Source organism: Nelumbo lutea, chromosome 1 (assembly GCF_056320005.1).
Source record: "Nelumbo lutea isolate HS-2025 chromosome 1, American lotus-T2T, whole genome shotgun sequence".
NCBI lineage: Eukaryota > Viridiplantae > Streptophyta > Magnoliopsida > Proteales > Nelumbonaceae > Nelumbo > Nelumbo lutea.
In genome coordinates this window covers 5,061,041-5,082,512 of record NC_142684.1, presented here as the reverse complement: position 1 = coordinate 5,082,512, position 21,472 = coordinate 5,061,041, and the positions used below count along the sequence as shown (strand labels likewise).

The 21,472-nt window shown below is 39.5% G+C and overlaps 1 protein-coding gene across 1 annotated transcript; it reads right to left on the bottom strand.

The window, feature by feature from the left end:
• Positions 1–1,822: 1,822 nt before the first annotated feature.
• On the bottom strand, positions 1,823–21,304 carry LOC148873283 (RNA-binding CRS1 / YhbY (CRM) domain protein). Its single transcript, XM_088966455.1, has 4 exons — positions 20,804–21,304; positions 20,359–20,695; positions 2,832–3,233; positions 1,823–2,403 (listed from the first exon to the last, which is right to left on the bottom strand). Exons 1-4 carry the CDS (start codon positions 20,887–20,889, stop codon positions 1,972–1,974), a joined length of 1,257 nt encoding a protein of 418 aa, XP_088822581.1. The 5' UTR covers positions 20,890–21,304; the 3' UTR covers positions 1,823–1,971.
• Between the last annotated feature and the right edge of the window lie 168 nt (positions 21,305–21,472).

Below are 21,472 nucleotides of genomic sequence, written 5' to 3'. Positions count from 1 at the left end.
AAACGCTCCAACCGTCCAAATCAACAATGGTTCAAAAACCATGCCTTTGATTATATGCCAAAAGCCTAATCCACCAAGGGCCATTGCCTCAATACTGTTAACAGGATCTTGGGAGGGGTGGATTGGATATTAAGTCCCAAAATATACCCCTGATGGAGGGATCATATTACCTGCAACCATGGACGCATTGGGAGAATGACCAGTCAGCCCAGATCAGAATTTTATAGCCCCAAGTACAAGGGGAATGCATCCTGACCATGAATTGATGCCAAACTTACGGGCAGGATGTGGTTTATAGGGGGGGCTGGAATTCAGAATTCTGCATCGTGTGTATCTGTACTTCTCCGATGATTTTTTAACATGCTAGTGTTGTAATCAAATATCAGTTTAGTATTTAAAAATCACTGGCATGTTGAAAAATCACCGGAGGGTCTCCAGTTTGTCATGCGATGGTGATCACAGAAAACATAATCTCCCTGATGGAGGGGTGGCTTCTCTTAATTTCATGTATATATAAGCCTTTCCACATTAGAAAAGTTGTAAAGGATTTGAAATTGACTTGATCTTTGTCATTTGTTTACAAATTAAAAGTGGATTTTCTCAGACTTGTCAGCCTGAGGTTTTACCACATTGAGCCTTAATGCTATGTTTGATTTAAAGGAAAAAGGTAGGGAAAGGAAAGAAAAGGAAAGGAAAGGTAGGAAAATCTTTACAAACCTTATATAAGTTTTTCTATTTTTCCTTTTCTTTCCCTATCTTTTCCTTCAAACCAAACATGGCCTAAAAGTTTAATCCAGCATTCATACAGCAATGAAAAGTGTATCACCTAGAGGAATGAAATGTTCTGAGATTTTTATTTGTCTATACAGCAATGATCATTTTCATCACCTGAGTGTAAACTACTGGACCTTGGAATCGGGTTAGGTGGGGGTCAACTGTAAGGAATTGGTCTTCCATTTGGTTTTCGTATGGAAAGTGGATTAAGTAAATCGATTGTAAACCATAAGGGGTATTTTAGTAAAAATTCAATCTATAGGTAAGTTTTAATTTCATTCGTTCTAGTTAAATAGTCGGTTAATTTTTCTTATAATTGGGCCGGATTTTAGTCATGTGTCTTTTAAGAGGTTAATCCTTTCTCCATTTCCTAGCTTCTAGCAAATAGCCTCTTTTATTACTTCTCTGTGGAACAAAATCCCTTTCCAAGCCCACAAAGGATCTTTTGTAGGTTTAGTTCTTAGAATTTCGTATTTTTTCTTCATAACGTCTACCCACGAGCTTTTCTTTTTAGTGAGGATTCTCTAACAGTCTAACCTAATTTTTCCTTACGGTTTTTACTGGTATCTAAAGGAGACCTGCCAAAAGTTTTTTGATGCCTTCTATTCTATGGATATTATTTGAGAACTCAATCGTTGACTTATTGCAATTTGGGCTTTGACCATGCAGTTATTGATGCTTTTGCATATAAAACACAATTATAAGATGGGAATAGTAGAGCCACTTTTGAATGATGCTTTTAACCCAAGATAAGATTATTTTCACTTGTTCCCATCTCCTCATTATGTTTCTAGTTAGAGGTTCAGCACTTGGGACCTAGAGATATGGGGAGAGAAGAAAATGACCTAGTTAGAGGTTCAGCACTTGAGACCTAGTTAGAGCCTTAGAGGTTCAATGGCCTGCCTTTCAGGAACAAAAATGACCTGATACACACAAAGAGGCTTCATTCTATTTGCTATGGTTTTTGAAATTATGTTATGAATAGCACCATGCTTGTATAATTTTGAAATCAAAAGGGTAATTCTCCACTCTCCAGCCACTTCAGAAGTTTTGCAGAACAGGATGACTTTCAATTAATCTTAGTTACCAAACAGATAACCTCCTCCATTTAATTAAACAAAAAAGGAAAAACTCAGTACAATCTAAGATTCAAGTTCCATAATCTGTCATTTGCTACATTTTGGTTCAGCCCCACCTCTATCTAACCATCGCTGGTGAACCTAAAACTGATGCAGAGCCTTCTCGTGGATCACTTTCTTCATTATCAGATTCAAATTCACTATAATCATTGTTGTCTTCAAAGTCAATGTCACTTCCTAACAAGTCTGTATCTTCAGATTCAAGGTCAGTTTCTGATAACTTTTGGCAACTGAAATTTTCTTCCATCTCTAAAAGGTTTTCTGAGAAGCCATTACTAGTTGAGTCAAGCTTTTCTGATTCTATATTTTCAGGGATTTCTAGCTCATTAGAATCTTTTGTTGGACTAGCAAAAGACAATAGGGAACCACGATTGCACGGGTCACCATAAAGTGCAACATGCCTGTAATACAATTCTAGTTCCTTCTCAGCTATAGCAATGAAGCGCCTCACTGACTCAAGTGACTGCTCATACTTAGATTTTTCCAGTGCCTAGAAAAAATGGCAAAAAACATTAGTAAGTATCATGGGATGCATAACAAGGACAGTTATTTAATAAGCAAAAAAGATCCGTAATGTATAACAAAGAAAATGCTGGAAACATGAAAAGGGAAAATAAAATAAAGACAAAGAAAGATGCCCTATCCTAATTTATGATAATCCAGTGATACGACTGAAATAACCATAACATATTGGCCTTAATAACATTGGCTAAATGAATCCTTTGGTCTTTAGCAATATTTTTGTTTTCTCTTTCCTACTAGGAGAGTTCTCCACTTACATACAGGTTTCCCTACCTTTCCCTTCCTTTCCCTACCTATTCTTTCAAACCAAAAACAGCCTTAGTCAAAATCTTGGGGGCACTGAAATCACTCATCATGAATAGAGTTGAGATTTTGTGTGTAAGTTGGAAAACATACCTTTTTCTTGGATAAGGTATCTATGGGCGACATAACTTCTGGCTGAACATAGTTCTTTCCCCTGTAAAATATTATCGTGTCATCCCCAATTATCTGAATTGGTGTCCCACCACTCAATCGAGCAATTTCCCTTGCATATTCGTGCACCTGACCAGGTTTACAAGGCTTGCAGATGACCTTAACCGTTTCATGTTTCTTCCAGTGCAAATGCATATTGAGAATAACACCCCCAAAAACCCCTCTTCTTCCAACTGGTACATAGTTAGACCTTTTCTGGGCCATCTTTTTCATGTAGAACCTTTCCTCACCAGTCAGGTTTTCTGGTTCAACAACTGGACCTTGAAGTTTGGAAACTTCATATCTCTTGAGTCGCTCAACCAATAAAGCTTCCTTTATTTTAGCCTGCAGTTGTAAGCGTCAGCATCAACTTAAATAAATTTCATCTGCCAGCTTAAGAAATTGTAAGTCAATGTTTCATCAATAGATAATTATAAAATTAGTCTATTTGGATTTAAAAACAGTTAACTAGAAAGAGCTGCTATATTGTACACATGCCAAAAGCAATCGTTGTTTATTTGTTTGATTTAGACATTTGATTGAGCAAGAAAATTTTAACATGCATCATCAAAAATGACAAACTTGTACGTCAAGTAGGATATTCAATTCCTGTGTAAACTTGTAATTTGTATTAACGCCTTCTGGTATCCAATCCAGAGAATTAATGTTCAACTATCAAGGTTCATAATAGTACAGAAGAACTAGGTTTCTATCCTAGCAGTCGCACAAACTGGATTTTATATATAATAATGACTGGTTGAATAGAACAGATTGAGCTTATTAGTGCTGACAATTGTGGATTACATCAAAGACTGGACTACTTAATAAGGGACTACAATAAAAGCAAATAAGTTCAGGATAACACATGATTATTTTAAATGAGATGTGTCAGGGAATTTTGAAGATTTAGTCTAAAGTTTAGAGGTTAGGGTAGGATGATTATACAGTATATAAGCTAATAAGCAGGGCCATTATGAGGCTGATTTAAGGAATAACCTTGATTACAGGAAGTTTCTATTTTTTTATTACAAAATAGTGAGAAAATAAACAGAAAAGAGATTGTAAATCAACTCAACCCAAAAGTATGATATTTGACAGAATAAAATAAAACGGATTGCGTAATATGTGTACTATTAGAATCAAGGGTAGAATTGTCCTTTTACATCTTTTTATCTTTAGCCTAAAATTCCTCCAATCCCTTCTCTTGTTTGTTCTCTTCTCTTCCTATGGCAGATAATGTGGTATTAGAGCATTACCCACCATAGATCTGAGTTCTCTCCTACTATCTCTTATTTGACTTATTTTGGAAGACATCATTCAGATATTCAGACATTATTGGACTGATCAGATATACTAGACATCTTTTCTTATGTTTTTTCTTGGTCCTGGAACCAAAAATTATTTTTTAAGGATAATCTAGACCCATTGATAAAGATACAACAGTTCCTTAATGGTGTACCCAGTGTTTTAAAAGCGCAAGGCGCAAAAAAGGCACAGGGGTCAATTTGCACCTGAGAGGCACAAGGCGAAGCGCATGCCTTTTTAAGCAAGGCGCAAAAAAATAAAATAAACATAAAAATAAAGCTAAAAATTCAAAAAAAATCAAAAAATTATTAAACATAATATTAATAAAAATATAAACTTAAATTTTAAAATAAATGTTTTAAAAAACCTATTATCTAAAATTAAAATACATAAATATAACATGTAAAGCATATTCAAATGAGAATTTAAAAATAAAATCAAACATATAAAACCCACAATCTCTTTTTTTCTCAATTGCATTATTTCAAGTAGCTAATGTGATGTAAAACATAACATTCCTAATTCTACGAGCCGCCTTTGTGCCACGCCCATCGAGGCAAGCCCAAATGCCTTTGTGCCATGCACCCAAGGCGCAAGGCGCACACCAGGCATGCGCCTTTTGAAAGGGCTGCGCCTAGGACCTGGGCGAGGCGCCTACCCTAAAATGCGCCTCACCTGGGTGCCTAGGTGTGCCTTTTAAATCACTGGGTGTACCTCGATCATGTGGCTTAGTTCTACATTGACTGGAAGGGACAGAAGTAGTTCTATAAATAAACCTGTCTCAGTAACTGCTACTATAAAGTATAAACAATGATCTGCATGTAAATTATCAAAAAAAAAAAAAAAACAATGATCTGCATGTACCAACTAATGGCATTTGAAAGAAGCAGCAGATCTGAGATCACTCTAAACCAGGTTTATGGAAACCAAGATGCCCAGATTTGATCTGCAAGATTAATTGCAGATGCTCATAGACTGAGGCCATATTTTGTAAGTCTTTTTGAAAGATCTCCTGGGCTTTTAGAAGCCCAGTAGACCAAAAATGGTCTTTTCCTGTTTGGCTCGTGAAAGCCTGCTAGACCAAAAGATAGGATCCCAAAAAATACCCTAAAAGGCCAAAGTGGTCTGGATCTGAGAAGCTCCAGGCCAAGCTTATGGTCTATTCAGGCTTCTCAGCTTCCCAATACATCTCGCAAAAATTTGACTGAGAGAAACTCTGACCCAGCAACTGAGAGCATCGACACAAGTATGTTCTTCTTCTTCTCTTCAGAAGTACTAATCGCGACTCATCGTTCACTATGTTCATGTTCTTCACTGTGTTCTCCTTTCTCATCAATATTTGTCGTTCTTCACCACGTTCGGATATAATCAACCGCCATTTCTCATTTTTTTTTTCAGATTCCATTGATGCATTAGGGTTTCAAGTGGTACTGATTCACAGGTTTCTAGCATATTGAATTTATGAGAATGTAAATTTTGATCTGTAGCTTGATTTGCCTTCATCGGCTCATCGCCGTTTATCTTCTTTAATAGCCAATGCTCATCTGTGGATATTTGTTTGCTATTTTCAAGTTTGGTGAAAAAAATGTCATCGTTCTTTTTTTATCGTGTTTTCTATAATGAGAGGCAATTATCTACTGTATGTTATAAGAGATTATTACACGATGGGTGTTATTTCAAATGGAGTCCAGAGATCACTGGTCAGGTAGCAGATATTTTGCTGGTTTTGAATTTGAATGATTCCAATCCCAGAAGTTCTGAAACAAGAGTTGTTCCTCCATCTGATCATAGTTGCATTCCCTGACAACTCACTTGGATATTGAATTGAAATTATAATTTTCTCAGCATCACAAACCTCTAGCAGAGGCTAAAATTCAAGTGGTCTAACCTCTGAATGTATCCGAATGGATGGGCATTTAGTTCATTTTACATATTCATCTCCTTTTATCCATGGCAACATTTTATTTCTGTTAGTGAAGGGGTATTTCAGTCTTTGTACCTGTTGAGAATGCTGATGTGTACTATTATGTTAGTTCGAGTGCCTCTTACTTAAATAAGGGCACTTATGTCTTTTCTAATTATATTAATAATATAATAACAGGTCTGGCCGAAACTAGGGTTGACTTTCCTAATTCGAACCAGACCTTTTCTCTTCTTCTTCCTCTTTCTTCCTTCTTCTTTCCTCTCTTCCTTCTTGCTGTTTACTTTACTTTTCAGCTAACAAACAAAACAGACTTCTAGGGCAGGCCGAACTTCAACATGGTATCAAAGCAACATTAAACAAATCAGACTTGCCTAGAATTCTGTTTTCTGCGCATTCGAACTAGGGTTTCTCTTGGATTTCTCAGCCGTTGGTTGGAGACTGGGAAAAGGGCTGAAAAGGAATGATCGCCCTCTTCCCTTGGAGGTTTCTATGCCTCCGGTGGTGTAGTTGGTGGTTGGTTGCTGTGGTTTCTAAGCCCTCCCCTAATTAATGTAGGGCTGGTGCGTGTGGTGCAGTGGTGTTTCATTCCTTCGTGTGGTTGGCCTTCAGGTGATGAGGTAAGGAGTTTTTTTTTTATGCATAATTTCTGTTATAGAACACATGAGAGGTGTGGTACAGATCGTATGATGGGTTTTCAGATTGCAGTATGCTAGGGTTTATGCTAGGGTTTATGCTGGTTTGTGTGTGATTGGAAGGGAAGTAATGTTTACTTAATGGTGAAACTTCCGGTAGCTGTAGATTAGGGTTTGTGGTGTTACAAGTACGGCTTTCAGCCTTTATTATTGCTGAAATCAGTGTGCAGATTTCGGTGAAGTGTCTGTGTGCAGTGTGCAGTGTGTAGTGCTCAGGATTCAGTGATAAGGGAATTCGGCAATGGCAAATAACAGTGATAGTAAACCTAGTGTGATGATATCTACTAACTACCTGAATGTCCAAATGACCTCCATTAAACTGAATGGAGAGAATTATGTCCCTTGGGCCAAGTCTGTAGAGGTTTTTCTGAAGGCGAAGAAGAAGGTAAAGCACATAAGAGAGGAGAAACCCCCCACTAATTCTCAGGAGTACGAAGACTGGGAACAGGAAGATGCACAGATCATCACATGGTTGTGGTCTATCATCCTCTCACTTCTGATGTCAAGGTTCAACAGCAATAGAGAGAGCAGCTTGATGTGACTCGGTTTCTGGTGGGGCTGAAGTCTGAGTATGAACCAGTACGAGCCCAGATACTAGGAGGATCTGCCCTTCCATCTTTAGAGGAGGTGTTTGCTCGTCTTCGGAGGACTTCCATTGGATCTATGGAAAACTCTAATATCTCAGATAAATCAGCATTTGCAGTGTCGAGAGGTCGAGGTGGCAGAAATGAGCCTCGAGGAGCCCAGCCTGGCCGTGGTGGCAGTAGTAGTCCAGTGTATGGCCAGAGTGGTAGTGGTGGATCTACACATATTCGTGGTGGTGGTCGTACTGGAGGTAGAGATTCAGGGGGAGCTCATGGGAGAGGACGTGGCTCGGGTCCACGGAGGTGTACTCATTGTGGTTTGGATGGACATACTATTAACTACTGCTATGACTTACATGGTCCACCCGCGACGTGGGCCAACCATGCCATCACTAGTGACACCAGTTCCAGCTTTAGACAAGAGAACCAGTCAGTTGACCAAATGCCTTCTACCTCTTCAGATGGTCCAGGCAAGGAGATGGTGAGTGTTCCTCGTGATGAGTATGAAAGGTTTGTTCAATCCACGTCACAGCAGAACACAGCTACCTTTGCCCACTCAGGTATGGCTTGTTTGGCATCCACACCCAACCCCTGGATTATTGACTTTAGAGCCTCCGATCACATGACGGGAACTCCAGGTGTGTTTTCATCTCTCACTCATTGCTCAACATCACAATCTGTTACCCTTGCTAATGGCTCCACATCATCTATTCATGGTGTTGGTAATGTTGACCTAGACCCTGTATCCCTATCCTCTGTTTTATATGTACCTAAGCTTCCATTTAATCTTATGTTTGTTAATAAGCTGACCAAGTCCCTTAATTGCTCCATTACATTTTACCCCTCTATGTGTGTTTTTCAAGATCTCAAGACGGGGATGAAGATTGGTGGAGGGCATGAAACCGGTGGACTATATTATCTTGATGGTGGTGGAAGAACGTCAACGGCCCTTCAGTCATCTATTTCTCCTCTCCAGTGCATTGTAGATTTGGTCATCCTTCGTTGAAAGTGCCGAAGTCCTTGGTCCCTTCATTGAGTCACCTTTCTGTTCTAGATTGAGTCGTGTCAATTTGGGAAACACCATCGTGTTCCCTTTAGTTCTAGGGTTAATAACCGTGTGTCGAGTCCTTTTTCTTTAATTCATTCAGATGTTTGGGGTCCTTATAAAGTGATGTCATATAATGAATACAGATATTTTGTTATTTTTGTTGATGACTTTTCAAGAATGACGTGGCTCTATTTAATGAAGGAAAGAAGTGAATTATTTGCCATCTTCTAGAAATTTTATGCTGAGATCCGCAATCAATTTGGCGTTCGCATCAAAATTTTCCGTTCTGATAATGGCCCTGAATACTTGTTTTCATCTTTTCAAGAATACTTGGACCAACATGGCATTATACACCAAACTTCATGTACCTACACCCCACAACAAAATGGGGTTGTTGAGAGAAAGAACCAACATCTTGTAGAAACGGCACGCTCACTCATGCACCACATGACTGTTCCCAAACCCTTTTGGAGTGATGCAATGCTCACCTCTTGTTTCTTAATTAATCGGATGCCCACGTCTATTCTTGATGGTCGTTCTCCTTTTAGTGTCTTGTTCCCCAACATGTCTTCGTTTTCGCTTCCTCCTCGGGTATTTGGGTGTGTCTGCTTCGTCCATAATCTGGGTCCCGAGACTGACAAATTAGATGCACGATCCCTTAAGTGTATCTTCCTTGGCTATTCCCGGACTCAGAAAGGGTACAAGTGTTACCATCCCAGTTCTCGTCGTTCCTTGGTATGTGCTGATGTTACTTTCTTCGAGTCTACTCCGTTCTTCGTGGGGTCCGGTGATGCTGCTTCCTCCACATCACCTCCTCTTCCCCTTCCTGTGGCTGATCTCCTCCTCTGGTTCCAGTCGTACCTACGTCCTTGCCTCCAGTGCCACCGTCCATTGACCATCCACCTATCCGTCACTTGTATACACATCGCCCACGTGTACCGGCTGCGACTCCTCCGGCTTCATCACCGTCGACAGATCCAACTCCAGATCCGACACCAACCTCTGACTTTGATCTTCCTATTGCCTTACGGAAAGGTAAGCGCACCTGCACCCTTCACCCTATTTCCAATTTTGTTTCCCTTACTCACCTCTCCGCCTCCCATCGCCAGTTCATCTCTTTGTTATCCTTAGTGGCTGTTCCTAAGAATGTCCAGGAAGCGCTTACCTCTCCAGAGTAGTGCCATGCTATGGAAGAAGAGCTCTCTGCCCTCCATCATAATCACACTTGGGACCTCACCACTCTTCCTCCTGGGAAGCAGGCTGTCGGTTGTAAGTGGGTGTATACCGTTAAGTACTTTCCAGATGGTCGTGTTGAGCACCTAAAGGCGCGGCTGGTTGCAAAAGGGTACTCCCAAACCTATGGCATTGACTACACAGAGACATTCTCCCCGGTTGCTAAGATAGGGTCAGTTCGTGTTGTCATCTCCCTTGCAGCTATGTATGATTGGCCTCTATATCAGCTAGATATCAAAAATGCCTTTTTGCATGGTGATTTGCTCGAGGAGGTCTACATGGAGCAACCACCAAGGTTTGTTGCTCAGGGGGAGGATGGTAAGGTATGCAGACTTAAGAAGGCTATATATGGACTTAAACAGTCCCCTCGAGCATGGTTTGGTAGGTTCAGTGAGGTGGTCAAGAAGTTTGGTATGAAACAGTGTCAAGTTGATCACTCTTTCTTCAGTCATGACTCTCCGACAGGCAAAATACTACTGGTGGTGTATGTAGATGATATCGTTGTGACTGGGAATGATGAAATGGGCATTGACAGATTGAAAGCATTCCTACAGGAACACTTTCAGACAAAGGACCTTGGCAAATTGAAATACTTTTTGGGCATAGAGGTAGCAAGATCTAAGCATGGCATTAATTTGTGTCAGAGGAAATATGTGTTTGATTTATTGGAAGAAACAGGTTTATTGGGTACTAAACCGACTGAGACACCTATGGAAACAAATACGAGGCTGAGCAGTGATATAGGTGAAGTATTTGAAGACCCTGGCAGATACCGACGACTTGTAGGCAAACTAAATTACCTAACCATTACGCGGCCAGATATTTCATTTGCGGTTAGTGTGGTGAGTCAGTTCATGCAGAAACCTTTGGTCCCACATTGGAATGCAGTGCTAAGGATTGTGAGGTACTTGAAAGGAGCCCCTGGTCGTGGTTTGTTGTACAAAAGTGGTGAAAAACTAGAAGTAGAAGGATACACCGATGCTGATTGGGCAGGTTCTATGTCTGATAGACGGTCTACCACAGGCTATTGCACCTTTCTGGGGGGTAACCTAGTAACGTGGAAAAGTAAGAAGCAAGCAGTGGTGGCAAGAAGCAGTGCAGAAGCAGAATATAGGGCCATGGCACATACTGCTTGTGAATTAGTGTGGCTAAGGAACCTTCTACAAGAGATAGGATATGGCATCAGTACTCCAATGAAGATCTATTGTGACAATCAGGCAGCGGTTCATATCTCTTCCAATCCGGTGTTTCATGAAAGAACCAAGCACATCGAAGTTGACTGTCATTTTGTGAGAGAGAAGGTGTTGAATGGAGTGATAGAGACTGCATATGTTAATACGGGAAACCAGTGGGCAGACTTGTTTACAAAAGGTTTGAGTCGGGAGAGAGTGGACTACATATGTAACAAGTTGGGATTATGATATATACTCACCAGCTTGAGGGGGAGTGTTAGTGAAGGGGTATTTCGGTCTTTGTACCTATTGAGAATGCTGATGTGTACTATTATGTTAGTTCGAGTGCCTCTTACTTAAATAAGGGCACTTATGTCTTTCCCAATTATATTAATAATATAATAACAGGTCTGGCCGAAACTAGGGTTGACTTTCCTAATTCGAACCAGACCTTTTCTCTTCTTCTTCCTCTTTCTTCCTTCTTCTTTCCTCTCTTCCTTCTTGCTGTTTACTTTACTTTTCAGCTAACAAACAAAACAGACTTCTAGGGCAGGCCGAACTTCAACAATTTCCAAAAAGCAGAATTTGTTAATCCTATTTGTATTCTGCCATTTTGCATAGAACATAGGAAGCTTCAAGGGTTCGAATGGTAGCTCCTTGATTTAATTTGAAATATTTCTTTTCCAGTTTTTAGGTGTTGGATTGTTGAGTTCTTTTCTTTCTGGTTATATTTTCTGGCTTCAGTTCATTTGACTGCATGCTACATTTTGTATTTTTCCTTAAAGATTTTACTCTAAAAATGTTCCATCTTTTTCATGAGATTTGTAGATGCTGGATTTAATAAATTAACAGAGTACATAAAATTCCTTTCCAGGAGAATTGATTTTTCCCAACTATTTTGATTCGATTTTTGTTTTTTTTTTTTTTCTGGTTCCATTAAATCATGGGAAAACAGAGATGGGATTTTGATAATTGAGACAACTTTCTTAATTTTGTCTGTTTTGAGATTGTCAAGCTTCAACCATGTTCTTGTTAGGATACAGATGTACAGTAATCATGTAGAACATCTGATCTTTTTAAATATTTTATTTTATATTTTTGCCTTTGATTTCAATTAAGAGATGTAAGGTTGAAGGCATGAAGTTAAGGATCACCATACATGTAACAGATTTGCTAGACTCAGTTTGCATGAAGTCACTTTTCTTGGTGCTAATTGTGTGATCCACTTCTTCATTGCTCAACTACTGAAGAATTTTGAGAGATCTAGGGTTTAATTCATGAATAACTCTTCCCTTGGGCTGGCTTTCCCTGTCAAGTATGGTGTAATACCTATTCCTCCTAGGGTTGGGTTTTTTTGTTGGAAGCTTTCCTAGAGCAAATCAACACTTGTGACTTGCTTCAGAAAAAAAGACCTAAAAATTGCTTGTCTCCTCATTGGTGTGTTTTGTGCAAAGCTAGTGGTGAGAATGGATATCACTTATTAATCTCTTGCCATCTTGCCGATTGTATTTGGGATTGGATCTTTCCATTGTTCGGTTGTAGTTGGACTCCTCCGCCAAATGTGCAAAGTCTGCTTTCTTCTTCTTTTTTCAGGTGGCCTGTGAAAAGGAAGAATTATGTGCAGAATTATAAGGGCTGCAGCATGTTGGACGATTTGGGAAGAAAGGAACTTGAGAATTTTTACTGATCAGGAAAGAGGGATACAGTCCATCTTGGAGGGGATTCATATCAGAGTGGTGCATTGGCATAAGTCTTTGGAGCTGTTTAATAACTTCTCAAATGATGATTTGTTAAGGAATTGGAAGGAAGTTGCAAGGTCTACTCCACCTACTGTTTCTTTTTTACATGTTTGGACCCCTCCTCCTAGTGGGTTTATTAAGTTAAACTTTGACAGGAGTAGTGTGGGGAATCCAGGGCCATCAAATATTGGGGGAGTATTAAGGAATGAGTATGGGAATGTGATTTCTCTCTTCTCTGGTCCAATAGGTGAGGGTGACTCTATTCGGGCTTGAGATTTTTGCGACTTTGGAAGGTGTACAAAGGGCCAAAGACTTGAACATTAAGAAACTCGTTATAGAGGGAGATTCCAAGTTAGTGGTGGGCTGGTTAAAGGAAGATGGAACTGGCCTTTGGCTTTACAACAATGAAAAGAGGAAATTTAAATGGTTGACTAGGGAATCGAAATCAAGATGAATTGGGTCAAAAGGACTGCAAATTCTTTTGCAGATGGGTTAGCTAAGCAAGGGGTAAATAGGGATGCTTTGTTTTGGGCTGAGGTATAATTTGTTCTGTATTTCCTTCGGTGGGGAGTTAAGAGAGTTTATATCTCCCTCTCACCCCCCCCCCCATCTTGTTGCACCTCTTTTTTTTTTTTTGATAAACGGTACTTCTTTTTATTTTTTAATGAAAGCTATTCTGTTATTGATCAAAAAAAAAAAAATCCATGTAACCCAGAGTATGTGTCCTATATTAATTCTGCCATAGGCATCTTTGTTGGATTTATAAAGTAAATATAGATACATATAACTTGGCTTTTCCTCTCTTAGAAGTGGCTTTGGGGCTATTGATATAATTCTGCCCTAGGATTAAATTATTTTATCAGTGGCTTTATAAAGTAAATATAGATACATGTCACTTATCCTTTCCCATCTTAGAAGTGGTTTTGGTGCTTTGAAAGTTTTAGGTAGTACAATTTAACATTGTGTTACATTACTGGGGTAAAGTTGGTCAATCATTTCACTCTGTCCTGTTCCTAATGCATGTACTTGGACCAATGCCCACCATGGCTGTTTAGTCTTGCATTTTCTTCTAGGTTGTAAGTTGTAACTTGTGAATTGAATGAAAATTATCTCATACTTTTCTGTCCAATTAACATGATCTGGATGACTTAGTAGTTTGGCCACAAAAAATTTGTATGTTGAAATGGTTGGATGAGGCAATAAAAGTTCTCCTGTGAAGACAGTGCAATGACCCAAAGATTTTTCTTCAATTTGTTGGTCAGTAGCAAAGGCAAACTTAGGACCTGATGTTGTGATGTTGCAGGAGACAAAATTAGCTGAACTGGATAGAAGGTGGGTCAGGGAGATCTGGAAAATAAGAGGAGTAAGATGGTGCTCAGCTCCGTCGTGGGGAGCCTCGGGGGGAATAGTAACTTTGTGGAGGGAGGACTTCGGAGAACCAATAGAGGAGCTAATAGGAAACTTCACTGTATCCCTAAAATTCAGAATGGTGGAAGATGGATTTACTTGGGTGCTAACAAATGTGTATGGTCCAAATAATCACAAAGAGAGGAATGAGTTATGGGAGGAGCTTCATGGAATTCAAGGTTTGTGGGAAGGCCCTTGGTGTTTGGGGGTAATTTTAATGCAATAAGATTCACAAATGAGTCAAATAATCCTAGGCAGGCCATTACAACTAGTATGAGGAAGTTCAATGATTTCATAAATTCATGTGAGTTACGGGAGCTTCCTTTACTACAGGCTACCTACACTTGGTCCAACTTCCAGATTCCTATTTACGAGGGTTGGGAGAACCACTGGAGAGGTTTGGTGGCTAAGGCCCTACCTAGGATAACCTCTGATCACTACCCTATAGAAGTAGGACAAGAACCTCTTGGTAATGGACCTAGACCATTCAGGTTTGAAAATATGTGGCTGACACACCCGGACTTCTTGCCTAAGGTTAAGGAATGGTGGCGTGAAGAGATGAGAGAAATGAAATGGGATGGGGTTAGATTCCACAAAAAATTAAAAGGGTTGAGAGGTAAAATAAAATAATGGAATAAGGTTCAATTTGGAAGAGTGGAGGAGGTAAAAGCTAGATTATTGGTTCAGATTGAGGAGTTAGATGCAAAAGACTCCCAAGGGATGATGGATGAGCAAGACAGAGAAATGAGGAGGAAACTGAAAAAGGAGTTAGAGGAGACTTTGTTGAGGGAGGAGATCTCTTGGAGACAAAAATCCAGGCATAAGTGGATCAAGGAAGGGGATGGGATACCAAATTTTTTCATGCTTTGGCTAATGGGAGGAGGAAAAATTTGATACTAAAGCTTGAGGTTGATGGTGTGGATATAACCTCTCAAGAGGAGATTGTCGGTAGGATTGTGGATCACTTCAAATCCATCTTTCAAAGACCCTTAGAGAATCGGTTAATAGTAGGGGAGGAAAATTGGCCAACTTTGAACCAAATAGATAAGGGATGGATGGAAAGAATGATTGAGGAAGAGGAAATTAAACAAGCTATTTTTTCTATGGATAGGGCTAAGGCACCGGGTCCTGACGGATTTACAATGGCATTTTATCAGGACTGTTGGGACATAGTCAAAGAAGACTTAATTGGAGTATTTAGAGAATTTGAGGATAAAAATTTTGTGAGTCCTGAAATCAATGCCACCTTTATAGCCTTAATTCCCAAAAAGAATGATGCCAGACACCCCAAAGATTTTCGGCCAATTAGCCTGGTGACAAGCGTCTATAAGATTCTGGCAAAAGTGCTCTCTAGGAGGATCAAAGTTGTTCTCCCCTATCTCGTTAGCCAAGCACAAGGAGCCTTTATACAGGATAAACAAATTACAGATCAGATCCTTATTGCTAACAAGAGTGTGGAAGAGATAAGGAGATCGGACAGGAAAGGATTTGTTTGCAAGCTGGACTTGGAGAAAGCCTATGACTTAGTGGATTGGAATTTCCTGCTGGAGATGTCGAGAAGACGTGGATTTGGGGATAAATGGTGTAATTGGATAAGATGATGCTTAAACTCTTGTTGTTATTCAGTGTTGGTGAATGGGGTGGTTAAGGACTTTTTTCCAGCCAATAGAGGCTTAAGACAAGGGGATCCACTCTCCACTTTCCTCTTTACACTTGTTGCTGATGTCTTTAATAGGATGATCTCCAAAGCAGATGAGGAGGGCCAAATAAAGGGATGGAGAATAGGGAGCAGAGGCATTCTAGTAACTCATCTTCAGTTTGCTGATGATATTGTTATTTTTTGTGAAGGGAATGAGTTGAGCAAAGTGGAGAACCTTAAGATTTTAATAAGTACTTTTGAGAGGGTCTCCAACTTGAAGGTAAATTTTGATAAAAGTTGTGTGGCTGGAGTAAACTTGGAGAATAGGGAGATTGAATCCATTGCAGAATGCTTAGGTTGCAATATTTCTTCTTGGCCTTTGACATACTTAGGGCTACCCTTAGGAGCCAACCCTAAAGAAAGTAGTTTTTGGGCCCCTATTGTGGAGAAATTTGACAAGTGCTTGGCGGCTTGGAAAAAGAATTACATTTCAATAGGGGGTAGGCTGACTTTAATTAAGGCTACACTTGCCAACCTTCCAACCTACTTCCTTTCAGTGTTCAGGATTCCTCCAAGGGAGGCTAAGAAACTGGAGAAGAGAATGAGGGACTTTCTATGGGAACCAAGACAGGTGAAAAATGATCACTTGATCAGATGGGAGATAGTTAACAAACCAAAGGAAGAAAGGGGTTTAGGGATAGAGAACTTAGTGCTGAAGAATGTAGCCCTTCTAGGGAAGTGGCTATGGAGATGGCCCCGAGAGAGAGAGAGAGATTATGGCATGAGGTGGTGGCAAGCATTCATGGTTGTGCAGGAAATGGTTGGGATTCCGGGATATCTCGCCGAGCTACCCTTACTACACCTTGGAAGGCTATACATGGTATTCTCCCTCGCTTCCTCAGATTCATCAGGTATGATGCTTGTTCTGGAAATGCTATTCTGTTCTGAGAGGATATTTGGGTGGGTACTCAACCCCTCAAGGATTGTTTCCCCTTGCTCTATTCCATTTCCCTTCACTAACTTGAGCCAATTGCAACTTTTCTCCCGAGCCCGTTAAACTCCTTATCTTTAAACTGGACTTTGGGTTTCGTAGAGGGTTAAGGGATGGTGAGTCGAATTGTGTTATTGAGCTAATTCATTTACTAGAATCCGTTTGCTTGGACCCCACTTCTTCTGATCAAAGGGTTTGGACTCATCTTCCAAAAGGTACTTTTACTTGTTCTTCTTTTCTAAAATCCCTCGGTTCTAACCCCTTTTCCCAAGGATTCCCTGTCAAAGAAGTCTGAGCACAACCTATTCCCCCAAAAATTGTTGTATTCTGCTGGGAAGTCTTCTATGGGAAAATCAATGCTTTGGAAAACTTACAGAAAAAGAGACCCTCGCTTTGTCTTTCCCCAAATTGGTGTTCCTTGTGTAAGGCTGAGAATGAGGACTGCGTCCATTTGTTGATCTCCAGTTCCTTTGCTACAGTTATCTGGAGGTGGAGCCTTTGTTTATTTGGAGGTAGGTGGTCTATGCCTTCTGATTTAAGCTTGTTATTCAACCCATCTATCTTTGTTTGGCACACTAGAAGAGGTAAGGTCATGTGGAAATGTGTCAGGGCAGCCACTCTATGGACTCTTTGGGAGGAAAGGAATGCAAGAATTTTCTTAGAAAAGGAAAGAGGGTTAGATGAAATGAAGGATTGTATCCTAACATGAGCAATCCATTGGCTGAAAACTGTGGACATCCTTGATGACTTCTCCTCTGATGACTTGTGGAGGAATTGGCTAGTAATAGCTAACACTTCAACAAAGAATGATAGAATTCTGTCAGAATGGATTCCGCCTTTGGAAGGTGTCATCAAGCTGAACTTTTATGGAAGCAGCCAAGGCAACCCCGGGCCTTCAGGTATAGGGGGTATCCTGAGAAATAAGGACAGCAACATAATTTCCCTATTCTCAGGACCGGTGGGAGTGGGGGATTCCACAAGGGCAGAAATCCTTGCTGCAGTATAAGGAATTCAGATTGCCAACCAGCTTGGGGTGGAGCATCTCCTAGTTGAAGGGGACTCTCAGGTGGTAACAAGGTGGCTCCTAAACTTGGATACCACTATTTGGGGCTACAAAGATCTCATCAAAAAAGTAAAGTGGTTAACTAGCAATACGAGAGTTGAGGTAAAATGGGTTAGTAGGTCTGCTAATTCTTTGGCTGATGCTTTAGCCAAACAGGGGGTTTATAGGGAAGATCTTTTTTGTGCTTCTATGTAAGTTGTTATTAATTTGGAAATCTGTACTTAACTAGCCCGAAGAGGTTGCAACTCGTGTCTTTCCTTGGGGACTTTGTACTATTGTCTATTGCTGATTAATAAAATTATTTCAATTATCAAAAAAAAAAAACAAAGGCAAACTTAGGCTAAGGAGTTTGGAACAGAAATTAGGACCAAAATCTAGTTGAATACTTTTTAATTGTCATTGTTTTCTTCCTTTTTTTTTTAGGGAAAGATTAATTTGTAATAGATAGAAAGTATAGAGTTCTTTACTCTCCTGAGGGTGCAGTCCTGTGGGCTTTCAGCAGCCAAATTGGCCTTTCGGACACTATGAAAGTTGAGGTCCTAGCAGTTCTCAACAATCTCCAAATAGTAAAGAGATTAAGATTATTCTCCTTGTTTGTGTTAGGTGCCTCAGACAATGTTATCAACTGGCTGAGTTTACAACCGGCCCACCAATCTCTGATACCTCCCAGCATACTTTACTATCTCACCGTCTATAGCATTAATTCTATGATTCTGGTCTGTATCAACTAGTTTAACCCCAAGTTTTCCTGTCTCCTGTAGTAGGCCCAACACATACTTCCTTTAGGAAATGAAACTCCCATGTTTAGACATTGCCACCTCAAAGCCCAAAAAATACTTTAGCTCCCCAAGATCCTTAATCTCAAACTCCCAATGTAAATTTTTCTTCAATGCATCAATCTCACTTAGGTCTTTCCTATGACTACAATGTCATCCACATATACTATCAACACTAACACCAATGATCTCATTCTCTTCACAAACAAAGTATGATCAGATTGGCTTTAATATAACCAAACATAATCAATGCACTCCTAAACCTGTTAAACCAAGCTCTGGGTGATTGTTTCAAACCATATATTGACTTCTCCAATCTATATACCTTTCCTTTGGCCATATCATTGTAAAAACTAACTGGAAGGTCCATGTACATCTCCTCCTACAAATATTTATTAAGAAAAGCATTCTTCACATCAAGTTGGAAGAGGGGCCAAGAGTAAGCAGTTGTTAGAGATAAGAGGATCCAAACTGAACTCATCTTAGTTACCAATGCAAATGTCTCCAAATAGTTTATCCCATAAGTTTGAGTGTACCCTTTTACAACTAGCATTGCCTTGTACCTTTCTATGCTTCCATCAGCCCTGTACTTTACAGTATAAACCCATCTGCAACCATCTCCTTTCCATCAAATAGATCCATAATTTCTCGTGTCTGATTTTTAATCAAGGCCTCTTGCACCTCTTACAACCTTTCTATGCTTCCATCAGCCCTCTTGCACCTCTTCGCTATGATATTCCTAGCCTTCCACATGAGATGGAGGATCATATTCCTTCTACTCCTCTCACCCCTTTGTTTCTTCTTTTTTTCTCCCCTTTCTTCCTTGTCTCATATTGAAATACATGTAGCTTGTAGAGAGATAAGCATCTACATCCTTGTCTATGATATTTGGCTGATTATGATTCTTTACTCCATCTTAACCCATAAAATCATTATTTTATACATAAGGAGATAACCATCTACAGCCTTGTCCATTAAAGTTGGCTAATTATAGTTCCTTACTTCATTTTGACCCCAGAAATCATTACATTGTGTGAGGGAAAAAACCCATCTACAGCCTAGTTTAGAAAACTTTTTTGATGAGTGCCAAGTTTAGAAAACTTGGCTAACTATGGTTTCTTACACCATGACAATATACATAATCAGTATTCATGAAATCTTATGATCCCTATTTGCTTGTTATGCATAGAGAAAAAAGTTTATTTATTTAAATTTGTTATTTTTCTCTCAAATAAAGAAAGAATATGTACCAGAAATTGAAGGCTAAATTATATGAAAAAACTTGATAGGTTGTCAATGTTCTATTACTGAAGATGTTTTGGAAGCTAAATTATATGCAATCCATCAAGCATTCCTAATTTTTTGGTCATTGGATCTGATTTCCTTTTGGCAGTTAGAAAATTACCTGGTGCAGGTTTAAATTTCCATGGACTGTTCATAGTATTCTAGATGATATTTTAGGTATAAAGGCTACGTTCCAGCTGATTATGTTTTGTAATATAAATAGGTAGAAAATTGTTGCTGCTCATAGAATAGCTAATTTTGCTAAAAGTGAGTAGGATAGATTTGTATGATTTAGACTTCCTCAATGATTAAACTCTATTGTATTATCTTTTGTTAATAGTTAATGATATGGTTTCTTTTTCTATCAAAAATAAATAAATAAATAAATAATCTGTTCTTTTCGTAGCCCAAACAAAAAAAGAAATGAACAAAAACAATTCTAATTCTAAAATCCCATTTCTGGGATCATATTCATAACATTAACTACTGAACCTCATTATTGTATAACCGCGAGAGCAAAGAAAAGAACCCCGTTGTAAGAAAACATTGTTTAAGTGTATATCAGATGAAAATAGCATCATAATAAACAAAGATTCATGTAAGGGTTCCTCACTCTTTCAATCTTGTACTTGATTCTCGCCTCTGCATTTGGGAATTTTTGCTTCTTCTTCTTCCCCTTGACCCCGAGACGTCGTGGGTCCCTTTTATTAGCCGATTTTCTCTTCTGCTTCTCCCTCTTCCGCTGCAGCTTCAATTGCTTCTTGGTCTTCCATTTCTCCTTCTTCGGAGGTTCGATTTCGTGGGTCTCGAACTTGGGTTTTCCCTGGGAGATAATAAGATTGACAGACCCATGACTCAAATTCCTGAAAGCCCAAGAAGGCTTCCATGGATTGAACTGAAAAGAATACTGGGATGGAGAAACAATCGAGTGGGGGTGCTGGAAAACCAACCTGGTTAAAGAAGAAAATGAAGAGAATTTTGGTTATAAGTTTAAGAGGAATACAAACTAATTGGGTAGATAAAAATCAACTAAAATGGGAATATAAAACAAGAACTACCAGACAGGATGAGAATTTGCAGAACAGTGATTTTGGAGCGAGGTAAGAGAAGCTCTACAGAGTCTGTAAAGGAAACGGCTTGCCATGCAAATGAGAACCGTACCCGGAGTGCTGCAAACCAGAGTTAACTCATGATACTGCCGAGTTAAAGACTGAAATTCGTTTGATTAACAACCCGAACGGTTGAATTCCTCTGGAAACTGGAATCAGCTCTGCTCCCAACCTGAATGCTCTGGACAGGCATATTTTCCAGGGGGGACAGGGATCTGCTGCTAACACAACACTACCAATAGTTGCTGTATATTGGAATTGAGACATTTCATGGTTTCATGGAGATATTCTCGATGTGTCTCTTCAGTTGCCGGTTGGAAAGTTTTGGCAGCTATTGTTGAGTAGGGTTGTCTATCTTGACGCCAACCCATTTAACCACCCATACCCACCCAATGTATTGGTGAGACAATATGGTGAACAATTCATTAGGGTGAGTAGAAAAGGATTAGGGTGGACTGAGTGGAGGGTACCCATTAGGGTCAAGATGGGTTGGATCCTTCTATTTATACTCGCCAAATTTCAAAAAATAGAAATAGGGATTTGAACCCAAGCCTTGATGCTAACATCTTATAATAATTCCAAACCACTATGCCACATCTCGTTTTGAAAATAAGTGAA

Bases quoted from the DNA above. Each gene is read 5' to 3' on its own strand.
- LOC148873283 (XM_088966455.1), bottom strand. From the start codon at position 20,889: ATGGCAAGCCGTTTCCTTTACAGACTCTGTAGAGCTTCTCTTACCTCG. The intron at 3,234-20,358 runs GTGAGGAACCCT...TTACAACTGCAG, and splicing joins TCAAGTACAAGATTGAAAGA to GCTAAAATAAAGGAAGCTTT. The intron at 2,404-2,831 runs GTATGTTTTCCA...CATTTTTTCTAG, and splicing joins ATACCTTATCCAAGAAAAAG to GCACTGGAAAAATCTAAGTA.